Raw genomic sequence first — 14611 nt, 5'->3', positions numbered from 1 at the left:
CAGGGCCTTCCCGGTGGTGGCTCCCCACCTGTGGAATGCTCTCTCTAGCAAGATTAGTTCAGCTCAATTCCTTCTCACGTTTAGAAAGAAGCTCAAAACATGGTTTTGGGACCTGGCCTTTGGACAGTAGGTTTGACAGTAATAATAATTTTGGAATTCTGACTATGACAGGTTTTGGACCGGGTCGTTGGTTGCTAAATCAGACTTTGATTCGGCGACATGATAATAATAATGTTTTAAATATATTTTAATGGAATGTTTTATCCTTTGTATAATGTTGTACGCAATGTGTTGTATGTTTTCGGCATCAAATTGCTACCGTTGTAAGCAGCCCTGAGTCCCTCTTCGGTGGTTGAGAAGGACGGGATAGAAATGGTGGAAATAAATAAATAAATAAATAAAACTTGCATGCCTTGGCAAAGAAAATGCCATAAAAATTAATAATAAATGCAGCAGCAGCTAGTTCGTTGCATTCATCTGTCCCTGATATTAATCAGGAAGGCAGCAGCTGGTAATCTTGTTAATTGCCACCAGGTCGACTTATGGTGACCATATGACTGAGGGACCCGCCAGTTACCCTATCACCAACAGCCCTGCCCAGGTGTTACAGAATCACGACCATGGATTCCTCGACTGAGTCTATTGATTTGTAATGTGGTCTTCCTCTTTTTGTACTGTCTTCAGCCTTATCAAGACTTACTATGTTTTTTAGAAAGCCATGTCTTCTCAGCATAGGACCAGAGTACGACAGTCTCAGTTCAGTCATCTTGGTGTCTAGGGAGAGTTCAGGCTTTATTTGCTCAAGGGCCCATTCATTTGCCTTTTGAGCAGTCAACAGTATCTGTAGAATTCTCCTCCAGCACCACATTTCAAATGATTTTCCTCCTATTAGCTTTCTTCATTTTCACAACCATAGAAAAATATAATGGTTTCAATCATCCTAACTTTAGTATTCAATTATATATCTTGACATTTCTGAATCTTGTGTAGTTCCTTCATTGTTGCCCTTCCAAGTCCTTGTCTTTTTCTCATTTCTTGACTAATCTCTTTTCTGATTAATCATTGAGACAAAGTCTAGAACATCTCGAACCATTGATATCCAATTTTACGAATGATATGTTTAGCATACAAGTTAAACAGATAGGGTGATAAAATTCAGCCTTGCTCGATCCTCTTGTCAATCAGAAACTTCTTGGTTCACATGATCAAAGGCTTTGCTATAGGCTATAAATCACAGGCTGGTCTTTTTCTGATTCTTTGGTGCACATTATCTAACAGGTGTTTGCAGTATAATCCCTAGTGTCTCTTTCCAGCTTTTCTCTGTCATTTCTCACAAGTAAATGTCTATGTTTGCCTCTTTGAGTTCCATCCATGGGATAAAAGTGGGATAAATTGGAAAGTATATAAATAATAATAATAATAATAATAATTTAAAACTTTAAGCATCGGTTTATTTGCATGGGAAATTAATTATTTGGTCCCGCAGTTCCTACAAACTCCGGTGTTCCTTTTCTTGGGGATCGGGATAGGTTTTGAGTCTTTCAAATTGCAGGCCTTTGTTTGGTTTCCATATTTGTTGACAGATGTTAAGTTACAACTGTTATTTATTTGTCGTGTCAGGGCAACCAGTCAATTACAACTGTTACAACTGTTGACAGATGTTAAGTTACAACTGGAGTAGCTTGAAGCAGTTGGGTTGAGTATGCCATCTGTTCCTCAAGTGCTCTGAGTGTGGCTACCACTTCACTTTCTCAAACTGTTCATCTTCAGATGAGTCTTCCTTGAATGTAATTATTCATGTATTCTTTTTATTCTGTCAATTTTTCAAAGAGAAATAATGTGGAGATTCAAACCTTGGTCTCCAGGTCAAGAAGCAGAACCATCTTTGGAGGCTTTTAAACAGACAGGACATCTAACTGTCAGGAGTGTTTGGATAGGGCTGGGCTAGCACAGTGGCTTAAACCACTTGCTATAGAAGATCGTGCAGACCAGAAGGTTGACAGTTCAAGCCCAGTTCGGGGTGAGCTCCCAGCCGCTAGCCCAGCTTCTGCTCACCTAACAGTTTGAAAACAATTATGTAACTAGATAAATAGGTACCACTTTGGTGGGGAGGTAAAAGGTGGCCTGAAAAACTTGCCGGCAAAAATCCAACTAGGAAAGGCGTCCTCGGCATGGAGAATGAAGCAACAGCACCTCCCCATGGCTGCGTTGAGCACAGCCAGATGCCGGAGATGATAAGAGGGAAGCCTTGCCTCTGTTTGTGTACTGTCTGTCTCTATTAATTGTCAATTGTATTGAATGTTTGCCATATATTACACTTACTTGTAATCCACTCTGAGTCCCCTTGGGGACCTAGAGCGGAATCTAAATAAAGTATATTATTATATTATAGTTTTATTAGTTTATTCTAGCATTGCAGGGAGTGGGACTGGATGGATCTTTATGATTCTTTCTGTCTGTAGAAATTCAGGATAGTATGAAACTTGGCATCCTGCAACCACAATAATAAGAGTTTCTTCGGTATGTTGATATTTTCAGTTAGCAATAATATTCCCTTCAATGTGTTTCAAATGAAACAAATACACAGAAAGCAATATCCTCGGAGATATATAACTTTAACAGTCATCTTTTCCATTCAATACCATCTTTTGCGAGACTGCCCAAAACGATGCCTGCTTCTGTTGAGATGATAACATTTACTTTTCAAATTGCTAATAATCCTCATGAGATTCCAGTGGCTTGACCGTTTAAAACAAAGCCCTCTCCTTTTAACAGCAGCATACCTTTCTTTACTTTATTACAACAGATTGTTTTTGTTGGACCAGCTGGACCGGTATGCGTTGTCTGTTTTCTCCCAGTGCTGAGCTTTTCTAGTGTTCTTACGGGAACATGAGGAATAATAAAAGGTGTCGGTAACAATCTCATATATTTTCTCTTTGTTCCAGCCTTTCATGGTGAACTGTGGAAACTTTTGGTATTGAGAACTAAGGAGAGAACTCTGCAGGATCAGAGTAAAGGGCTATTGAGTTCAGTGTTCTCTTTCTCTAGTGGCCAGTCAGGGGCCTGCGGAGATCACAATTGATCACGACCAGCATTGAGAGCCATACTGCTTCTGTTACTGGAAGTAATCTATATCTACCATGAGTAGTAGCTATTGATAGCCATATCCTTGAATCTTCCCAATCCATTTTAAAGCCATTGTTGCCTCCTGTGATAGAAAACTCTGCAGAATGTATTGCAGTTCAGAGAAAATCACTTTGGTACTTTTTTCCCCCTGTGTTTGAATACTTGTTGAAGTATTAACCTGAAATGATAGGGTTTGATGGGTATCTGTGTGCCTGCATATAAATTTAAAGTCTCTGGGATTTTTTTAAAAAAGAAAAACAACTTTTTTCGGGGTAGTTGGTAATGTTCATTGTCGGAGATTTAGCTGGTGTGTGTTCTTTTTCGGTTGCAGCGCATACTGAATGCCAATAAAGTGTGTTAGGGGAGAAAACGACTGCAAGTCGATGCACGCAAGTGTTTGAGATCTTAGGGCCGCGCTGACTTGTGTTTGTTTCATTAAGCTTCTTCAAGCCATGCAATTACATAATGCAAATAAGGCAGGTTTGCATTCAGAACTGTCCTGCTTTGTACTGAAACTCTGGTGAATCTGAAATGAGTTTGGGATATTTGTGCAAAATACCTCAGTCAATAAACTCTGCTGGTTGTTGTCTCAGTAGTGATGTCCAACTTTACTGGATACACAAATGGTCCAAGTTCGCCTAGAATACATTTCTTGCCAAAAGACTCCAAGAAGAAAAGGAAATATTGTAGTGAGTATGAGAATAATCATATTATCTAGCATAACTTTTATGATTTCTTTTCTTCTGCTTTTAAATTACAAGCTTCATAGTGCAACTTCCTATCTTCTGTGAATGTGAAGGGCACGTCCCTTCTTGCATTCCTCTTTCTCTTACCATCTTTGTTACTAGATTTATTTTTTCTGTAGTTTTGGATGGTCCTTGTGGTCTCTTCCAACTCTATGATTCATTATCATGAGTGAACACATTATGATATTTAAAAAAGACAATTCAATTGACAGTTGTAAAGAAAGATAATTTTGCAGCTGTATTTATTTTGAGTATTGCTCCATCAAACTTTTGAAATCTGTATCTTTTACAGAATCATAGAGTTGGAAGAGACCACAAGGGTCATATAGTCCAACCCTTGCTATGTAGGAAAAGCACCATCAAAGTACTCCTTACATATGGCCATCCAGCTTTTGGACTATGGCTCCTATCAACCCTGGTCTGCATAGTCAAAGATAGGTAGGGGCCCACACATCCCATGCCTGTAATAAGAGGCTGAGTATATACTCTAGTCCAGTGGTTCCCAACCTTTTTTTTTTATCAGGGACCACTTGACCAGGAACCACTTGACCAGGGACCACTTTGACCTGGGACCATTCTCCAACATTAGTACCAAAAGGGTTACGAATCAACTTTTGGTCAACGTTAAATTTGGTTTTGTTATTTGGGATGCTGATTCAGAAAATTGGATAGACCACATCAGCTCTAGTTTGTGATACAGAATGTATGCCACCCAGTAGTCGCAATCTGCTCACCCACAAAAAAACATATTTAATAATCTAAAGCTGATGTGGTAATAGTAATCTTTCGTGGGTAGTCAACCTCTCCCCTCTTGACATCCCCATTGCCTCGGCACTATAAGAGGGTTTTGTGAGACCAGTCACTCCTGTTGTTGCATCGTTTCGAGGCAATAGTATAGTAATGGTGAGGCTGAGGACCATATTTTCATTTTTGTGGACCACGGACCATAAGTTGGGAACCACTGAACTTGCCACTGGTTGCACATTTCCACTTAATGTTACTACTTCTAATGTCCTGTGTATGTACTGACTGGGACCATTTCTAAGCTATCCTGTGATAGTCACACCCAATGTTCACACCAGATATGTACTTCATTGCTGAGATTACACCAAGGTAGCCTTCTCAAAATGACTTCTTACAGATCATTCCTCACAACAAGATTAATGGGCGTTTAATTGCGTCATATTCCTGTTTCGTTTTAAAGGAAAACCTTTCAACTTTCCTATTTGGTAGCATTTCTGTCTCCGCTGCCTTCAAATACTCCCGTGTTGTTTTCTCCTTCTCCTTTTCCGCATCACTGATTACACAGTAGATTTCATTTGGCAAGAATAATTTGGAGAATCTTGGGAAATCGCTTAATGGAATTTGGTCCATGTCTTGAATAATCTAGCTTTCTGCTCGAGTAATTGAAGATACTGCTTAATAAACTTGATAAAAACCTCCCATTTGGTTCACGTTCCTGGGGTTTGTATTTGAAACACCAAGGCAATTCAGTTCATTATTTTCTGCTTTCCTTCATCTCCAACCTCTCACCATTTCCATGGGGAAGACAATGAACTTCTGTGATTTAGGGCATGTGTGTGGATGGGTATGTTTCACAAAGTGACCCTAGACATGATGATTTGTTCTCTCAGACTCCCCTGGAAACCCACAGAAGCAGAAACTTTAAAACTTCATCTCGACTGCGATTTCCACAGCCTGTTTGAAGAGCTCTATTTGATATTCTGTCACTGACGGCAAACTTTCAGATGTTGACTTTGTGCTCAGCATGTGAACACACATAAAGCAGGTGTATTTTATTAGCTACATTATTTAATACATATTTTAGTTCCTGTATAAAAATGTGCAGTGTTAGAATGGCAGGGTTTGCGTCAGCTTGGCGGCTTTTGAGGTTGTCAGCTTGCAGGGTTGAATTCCCTGAGATAGACCAATTATTCTTGAATAAGTTTGTTTCTTACACCAAAGGGTCAGAAGAACAGCTGTATGATCTGGTACCAGAGCATAATGCAAATGGAACAATTGGATTGAAATCCTCATAGGTCATCGTGATAGTGGCTAGTTATTGGGGTCACTAGGAGATGAATCAGGGCTTCAGTGCAGCAGAATTGGAGCAGGAAAGACAGACACATTTCCAACCTTTTTGGGTGATGCCCACTGTATCCTTGCTCAAATACCAGAGAAAAGTTTGACAATGAATAATTGAATTATTGATTGACTGGGTACATACCCAAACATGTACTGGTAATAAGCTAGGATCCTATATATTGATCTATAAGTTGACCTTATATATAAGCCAAAGGTAAATTTTGGGGGCAAAATTATGGATTTTGATATTACCCAAGAATAAGTCAAGTTATTCCTTCGAAATGCCTCTAATAAGGGCAGCTGCCTCTGACTGCTGCTACCATTTCCCCATCCAGGCATTGGAAAATGTTAGAAATTGTGCCATGGTGGACTAGAAGGCTCAATCCTTCTTTTAGGCTGCCCTGGCATGGACTATGCTCTCATCTTTTGCCATTCTGTTTAGAGATGAGGATGGTTCCTTTTTTGATAAGAGTTAAACTACAAAACATTGATCTGTGGATACGTTGAGACAGATTTTTGGGCTGACCTTTTGACTAAAATGACTAATATCGAAGTATACAGGATATTTGTAATTCAGGAATCTATTGTCCTGTCTTTCTTGCTTGATTGCCTCATCGCCTTCAGCTGTCCTTGTAATTCACCTGTTCTACCTTCCATATATGTATGTGGCTGTTTTGCATTTGCAATATGTCCCCTGCATCTGTGAGAGCAGTATATGTGGTTTAATTTATCCATACCTAACGAAACAGACATTTTCTAGATGTATAGACTCCATATTTGTATTCTGCTTTGGTTTGTATTCTGCATTTGTATTCTGCTTTGGTCAAACCTCACCTGGAATACTGTGTCCAATTCTGGGCACCACAGTTCAAAAGAGATATTGACAAACTGGTGGTGTCCAGAGGAGGACAACTAAAATGATCAAAGGTCTGGTGACCATGTCCTATGAGGAGCGTCTTCAAGAGCTGGGTATGTTTAGCCTGCAGAAGAGAAGGCTGAGAGGAGACATGATAGCCATGTATAAATATGTGAAAGGGTATCATAAGGAAGAGGGAGAAGGCTTGTTTTCTGCTGCCCTGGAGACTAGGACTCGGAGCAATGGATTCAAATGGCAGAAAAAGAGAGTCTGCCTGAACATTAGAAAGAACTTCCTGACTGTAAGAAGTGCTGTTAAACAGTGGAACTCTCTGTCTCAAAGTGTGGTGGAAGCTCCTTCCTTGGAAACTTTTAAATAGAGGCTGGATGGCCATCTGTCAGGGATACTTTGATTGTGTTTTTCTTGCATGGCAGAGAATTGGACTAGAGGGCCCATGTGGTCTCTTCCAACTCTATGATTCTATGATTGTATGGCATTCTTGGGTTCATAGTCTGTTCTGATACGGCTGTACCAGGAGCTCCAATTTTATTTTGCTTTGTATTAAAGCTTTGCTTGTAGTCCAAGGTTTCAGGGACTCTGCAGATAGGTGGCTTCCTTTGCTTGCAGTCATAGGGCAAGTCACCTGTCCATCATCGTTAAGTTTGGTTCTGTCCCTTGCTCAGGGCAATTGGGAAGGGAAGGGAGCCATTTTTAGTTAGTCTCAGCAAGGAAAGCTAATGTACAGGACGTGTGCAAGCTTCCCCTGTACAAGAGCTTCAACCCTTAAGACTTTCCGGGGTAAAACAGTCTTAAGAGCATCCAAGACTTTCCGGGGAAAACAGTCTTAAGAGTCTCCAAAGATTTCCAGGAAAACAGCCCTAAAGACCAAAGAACTCCAGCTGGAGAACATCTAAGCCTTTACTGGTAGGTCCACTCGGCGTTCGAGGAGCAGTTTGACCCGGTAGCGGAGCCCACGTCAGTAAGGGTTAGATTACAGTCAGCCTGGGAGAAGTTAAAAAGGGGATTTTCCTTTAAAGTAAAGAAGAAGTTATTGAAGACAGTTGCCTGTCCTTCGTGGGCAAGTTTAGGAAGCTACCAGTTGCATAAAAGCCTGGAATCATTTGTTTATCTTTACTGAAGACAAGAGAAGTTTCTGTTTGATTGTTCATTAATAAAGGACTTTGTTATAATGTATTATCGAAGGCTTTCATGGCTGTAATCACTAGGTTGTTGTGGGTTTTTTCGGGCTATAGAGCCATGTTCTAGAGGCATTTCTCCTGAAGTTTCGCCTGCATCTATGGCAAGCATCCTCAGAAGTGTGAGTCCTCTGAGGACCTCCTCACACCTCTGAGGATGCTTGCCATAGATGCAGGCGAAACGTCAGGAGAAATGCCTCTGGAACATGGCTCTATAGCCCGAAAAAACCCACAAGAACCTAGACTTTGTTATACTTCACAAGCCATCTAAAGATCATTTGTGGTGGAAAACCTCTGAGAACTTCTCCTTGGGCCCCCTGGCTTCCCGCTGAGCAAAGGCTGCACGTCCTGTTCTAAAGGAAATTCTTTACAGGCCCAGCGCGCGACAGACCATAGTCTTTCATTTCATTATTCTCTGCTGTTTCGCATATCCATGCAAAGTCTGGGATTATGTCCCCAGTGGATACAGGGGGTCGTACTGTATACCTACACTCTGTTTCTCTGTGAAATCTTCTGCTGGTGACTGCCTAAGAAGTAACTGCCCAAAATTACGTATGAGTTAAGTCCTTTAGCTACAGCAAATAGCTGAGGAAAGATAAATGGCTTCACTGTGAACAAGAATGGCCTTGCATAAGGATAACTCTTGCTAGGTTATATACTGTAGGCAACTGAAGAGATTTAAATGATGTATTTAATCTTTCTTGGCAATGGGATTTTCATAGCCACAACGCTTTTATACCTGGCTGCAATGCTGATAAGTTGAAGTCACAATTTGTTATGAGAGCCCATGCTTTGTGCATAGTCAACCTGTCATTCATACTTTGACACTCCTTAATGTTTTTTTTTAAAATAGTAATTATATGGTGTTCTGCCAGAGCTCTTGGCTGCGATTGGAGATTATCAATGGACTCAAGCCATGGGGAATCTTTCTCCATGGTTTATTGAACTCTTCCACATAAATGAAGGAGTAATAGATTCTTTCAAATCTCCAACTTACTTTGATGGATCTGGCCTTGGAGATCTGTATTTCAGTGCTTTTGCTGAAGCATGCATTACAATCTGAATATAACTACAATTCTGTTTTTTTGTTCTTTTTGTGCAGATTAAAGCAAGATCAAATGCATGTGCGAGATGAACTTGGCAAAGTTCTCGAGCGGGAGAGGACTGCCTCAAATGAGCATCTGGCCAGAGCCATTCTGAGAGAGAGAGCAGCAACTGAAGAAGAGCGTGTGAAGGCACAACTCCTGGTAAGTATGGGGCTAATTGTATGTATGTATGTGTCAAGCAGGGAGTGGATATTGCAAAATCCTACAGGAATTCAAGTGGCCTTCTTAAATGCTTGAAGATGATGGTGTTACGCCACGAATCTGGCATTTAGTCCTTTAGCCATCTCTTCCCTGCAAAATGAATGACCTTTCAGTAGTTGTCCTTGTATAATAGCCCTTTCCTTCATTTATCTGTTCGTAAAATTGGTAAAACCTTCTAGAGAGAGGACTTACATCATTTGAAGCCAAAGAAGGTAATGACTGTAAAACTCTTAACATGGACTTTAAGGCTTAAGCACATGTTTATTGTCACTTTAGCACCTTATTAATTAGAGTCCTGTCTGTTTACCTGTAAAACATATATTCAGTGGAGGAGAATTGTTTAAAGACAGTGTTGCCTTTCCAAGATATTCTCTTTATAATTTATTGTATGACTGTCATAAACTGATGCAACCCAGAGCAGGAAACTGGACCCTCAGACAACAATCCACCACACTTGACTTCAGGAAAACAATCCTTTTTTATTGATGAAAGATGAATACAAAATAGAAGAAATATGCAAAGGTAAAAAGTCACAGTAAAAATCAGGAACAAGAAATGTCCACAAACAAGATCATGAAATCCACAGCAGAACTGCTGAATCCTGGAACCTGTTAGCAATCCACTAACCATACTTGGAACAACTAGAAAACCTCCGAAGGCCACTTGAATCAGGAGACCTGGAAAAGCTTGCACATGAATCTGGAACGATGCCTGGTCTGAAGCTGCATTCAGGCCAGGCATACTTAAGGCCAATAAATCTATTGTGAGACATGCCTGAAGATTTTGTTTGCATTTCTCTCAATCTGGCTGACCTATGTAAACTTTGTGCTTCACCCCGGCTCTGCCAAATCTGCTCCCGCCTACCCTCATTAGGGAGACCAGGCGTTAGATTCTCTGGAGAACTAAGACTGGGAGGAAAAGGGAGTGAAACGTCTCCGCTCGGCTCGGAATGCATGTTCTCGTGGGAATTCTGACTTTTACTTTCCAAGGCTGTAGGATTTTCACTACTCGAACCATCATCATCTAAATTGGCCTCAGAATTCACATTGACGTCTACATTGGCATCAGGAAATACAATCAGAGAATCAGGTTCAGGTTCACACACAGGCTGAACCCCAACATAAACCCCTTTTACACTGTCATATAAAATCCAGATTATCTGCTCTTTGGACTAGATTATATATTTAGTATAGTTGACAGTGACGCAGTGAGTTAAATTGCTGAGCTGCTGAACTTGGAACAGGGAGCGGGGTGAGTTCCTGCTGTTAGCCCTAGCTTCCGCCAACCTAGCAGTTCAAAAACATGCAGATGTCAGTAGATCAATAGGTACCATTCCACCGGAAAGGTAACATCTGTCCATGCAGTCATGCCGGCCACATGACCTTGGAGGCATCTATGGACAATTCCAGCTCTTCGGCTTAGAAATGGAGATGAGCACCACCCCCCAGACTCAGACACAACTAGACGTAATGTGAAGGGGAAACCATTACCTTTTACATATAATCCACTTCAAAGCAGATAATTTGGATTATATGGCAGTGTAGAAGGGGCCATAGTGTAAGCCTTCTTGTGTCTGTAGCTACTTTTCTAATCTTAAACTAAACTTTTTGAAAAATGTCTTTCGTATGCATGTACCTCACCATGCCACAGTTTATTAAATGCCAGAATATACTTTAAAGAAGAAATGATGTTCTGCATATCCCAAGTTCTGTATCTGCAGCATGGTAGAAACCCTCAAGTTCCTTTTATTCACTTGATGCAGAAGGTTATAATATTAATTTGAAGTGACCTTGTGATAGGGAAGGCAAATGTCCAGTCTCTGTAAGGCTCCAAAAAAGGCAAAGAAAACTGGAAGAAATGATATAGAAATCCTGCAATCTCTATGCAGGTTCCCACAAACCATTATATTTATTTGAATGCTTTTTGCTACGCTCTTCAGCCTTGGAGTGTGGAAGGGGCTTGCAATGATCAGCAGTAAAGCAACCCCCAGTTTTTTTTTATATTTAGAAGCCTGAACATGAAAAGAACATGAAACTGGGGAAGGGGGAAACTGGGCAAAGTGAATTACTAGATTCTATTTAACTTAAGTTCTTAAAGGGACCAACTAGAGTTCAAGCAATACAGGCGTAGCGGTGGCAAACACTGCTGATCTTTTATAAAATTAAGGTTTTCAGATAACAATAAAAAGAGGGGGAACATATGCTTGGTATAGGAAAGTAGGAAAATATAGAGATTAAGGTATTGGGGAATGGAAGGAGAGGGATAGGATAAGATTGGGTGGGGAGGTAATTTTGAGAAGGTAGGTGAGAAGGGAAGGAAAGGAGGAATGGTATGATAGGGACAGGGTTGGAGTTGGGGTTGGAGTAGGATATTTGGTTTTGACTTCCAATCTTCTTCACTTCCGGTGTATCTTTCTTTCTTCAATCCTTCGGTCACTTATGATGATTTGGCAAGCTCCTTTTTATAGTTTCTCTTAAGAGCTTTTGATGCTTGAAAGTTATCTTATGTCTATTAACCATTTTAGCTTTTCTTGCATTATAAAATTCTTTATTGGTGTCCAGTCTGTTTTAGATATTTTCGGATTCTGCTTTATGCTCATCCGTTGTGTTAATTTATCCATATTCGTGACGTCTAGGAATTTCATTAGCCATTGTTCTTGAGATGGAATCTCTTTCGTTCTCCACAATCTCTAATGGTTTATTCTGGCCACCGTCACCAGATAATTAAAGAGTTTATCTTTATTTAGCTCTATTTCGAAATCAATTATTCCTAAAAGGAAGTATTCTGGTTTTAATTCCATTTTTATGTCTAGTATCTTTTCTATTTTTTTCGTGGATATTCTTCCAGTATGTTTTGGCAATTTTACATGTCCACCACATGTGATAAAAAGAACCACTTTGCTCTTCACACTTCCAGCATTAAATGAAATTAAAAGGCCGATGTCTAAAATTATACTGAGAATTATACTAAAATTATACTGAGAAGCCAGATCATTGAATGTTATTGGACAGGAGACTTTCCATAAAATTGTAAAGAAGGGACTCCTTTATTTGCAGCTTGAAGATCTGCTGCCAGATGCCATTTTTACTAAAGGAATGAGTCCATTGGATCTCACCTCTCAATATAATTTTAGGGACCAACCTTTTTATTCTTTCACAGCTCTGTATCCACAGCGTCTTCTGAAGTACCTTGTGTTGCAAAGCTTGTGTGCACAGCGAGTGGATTTACTCTTGTTGGAGTGCTTTCAGATGCAGCGACATTGCCATAAATAGTTTATTGACATTCCATCAGTGGAGAAATTATGAGTGTCAGTGTGAGCTATAGAGAGCACAGAGTTTAAAAATAAATAAATCTATAGATAACTGAAGCTCTCAAGGGCAGTTATATTACCATCTCCTTATAACGACCTGGCATTTACTGGTAACTTATTTGCTTCAGTGCTTGGGTTGAAATGAGCCGTTGTTAAGACTTTACATTTTGGAAAACAGGTTTATTGAGTTGTTAGTAACATTAAAGTCTCATTTCTTATTGACGTGGTGAAGAAATATAGTTCTTTGCACTTGGTGCCAGTCATAACATCTCAGGTTTGATTATTCTCTAGAAGAATGATCCATAGTAATCAAATATATATACATGTTACTTTTTGCAATGGTCTTGGAATCAAATTCAATGCGTCACCTCTAATCTGTTAATGAAAAAGATTGGTTTTACTGTCTCTTTAAAAGGGCAGCCATAAATAAGTCATCCAGACTAGTTGAGACTTCTGGAGAGTGTGCTGCAGGTAAAAGATATTCCTAAGTACTGCCAACACCTGGTCATCTAAAAACAGAACAGGATCAAGGATAATTTTCAGCGTATTCCCTAATCTTCCAAGGAGCGTGACATTTGGAATCATGGTGGTGGTGGTGATAAAAGTTGAGCATCCTTTATCCGAAATATTTAGAACCAAAAGAGTTTTTGATTTCAGATTTTTTGAGGCTTTTGGGATACCTGTATTTGCCCCAGCAGCACAGCATGTTAAACCACTGAGCTGCTGAACTTGCTGAGCGAAAGGTCGGTAGTTCAAATCTGCGGAGCAGAATGAGATCCCGCTGCTAAGCCCAGCTTCAGCCAACCTAGCAATTCGAAAACATGCAAATGTGCATAGATCAATAGGTACCGCTCCGGCAGGAGGGTAATGGTGCTCTATGCAGTCATGCCAGCCACATGACCTTGGAGGTGTTTACAGACAACGCCAAATCTTTGGCTTCGAAATGGAGATGAGCACCAACCCCCAGAGTCGAACTCAACTAGAGCTAATGTCAAGGAGAAACTTTTGCCTTTGCCTTTACCTTTACCTTTACCTTTTATATTTGCACTTAAGTACATGATGAGATTTTTGGAGATGGGACCCAAGTGTAAATAATAAATTCATTTAAGTTTCATATTATGCCTTATAGACATACCCCAAAAATAAGTTATACAATATTTTAAATAACTTGATGTGTGAAAAAAAGTTTGTGTACATCAGGCTTTTTCATCAAAAAGCAAAGGTATCCCTGTCTGAATCACCTGTGTGGACAGTTTTAGAGTACTTTATTTACTTACTTACTGTATTTGCATACCGCCTTTCTCAGCACACAGGCGACTCAAGGCGGTTTGCAGGGTAAAATTCAATGCTTACAATATCATAAATACAATTATTTATTTATTTATTTATTTATTTATTTACTATTCTTGTATACCGCTGTATCTCAAGCCCGAGGGCGACTCACAGCGGTTTCCAAACAGCAAAGACAGTAAAAACAGCAGTAATTAATATACAGTAACAGTTAAATTACACATTTCCCTTAATAACTAATAAGCAATCATCAATACACAGGTATCACAATCCCATCCCCGATCGCCTCATCATCCAAGCGTGATCCAAATTCGTCGTCCATTGTTCCGTTCCTATGTTCAAATTACCAAAATTGCACTGAATTACTCAAACGCCTGCACAAACATCCAGGTCTTCAGCTTTCTACGGAATGTCATGAGAGATGGTGCCAGCCTAACGTCTACAGGAAGGGCGTTCCACAGCCGAGGAGCCACCACCGAGAAGGCCCTATCTCTCGTCCCCACCAACCGTGCTTGAGAGGCTGGCGGGATCGAGAGCAGGGCCTCCCCGGAAGATCTCAAAGTTCGGGTGGGTTCATAGGCCGAGATGCGGTCAGATAGGTATCATTACATATAATAAAAACTAAACAGAATAAATAAAATATAAATCCATAGTGTCTCCTTGTTAAAAACATTGTGTGGTCTCGTTGTCTAGTT

At 40.1% G+C, this 14611-nt stretch overlaps 1 protein-coding gene across 3 annotated transcripts in view; it reads left to right on the top strand.

The window, feature by feature from the left end:
* Positions 1-14611, top strand: part of CHCHD3 (coiled-coil-helix-coiled-coil-helix domain containing 3) — a 312145-nt gene that overhangs the window by 89525 nt on the left and 208009 nt on the right. For all 3 annotated transcript variants that reach the window (XM_060776417.2, XM_060776415.2, XM_060776416.2), the window contains exon 4: positions 9112-9256. In XM_060776417.2, the coding sequence (XP_060632400.2) occupies positions 9112-9256 (145 nt within the window). The remainder of the gene's footprint in view (positions 1-9111; positions 9257-14611) is intronic.

Source organism: Anolis sagrei, chromosome 5 (assembly GCF_037176765.1).
Source record: "Anolis sagrei isolate rAnoSag1 chromosome 5, rAnoSag1.mat, whole genome shotgun sequence".
NCBI lineage: Eukaryota > Metazoa > Chordata > Lepidosauria > Squamata > Dactyloidae > Anolis > Anolis sagrei.
The sequence above is the reverse complement of the archived record's forward strand: the minus strand, read 5'-3'. Positions and strand labels throughout refer to the sequence as shown.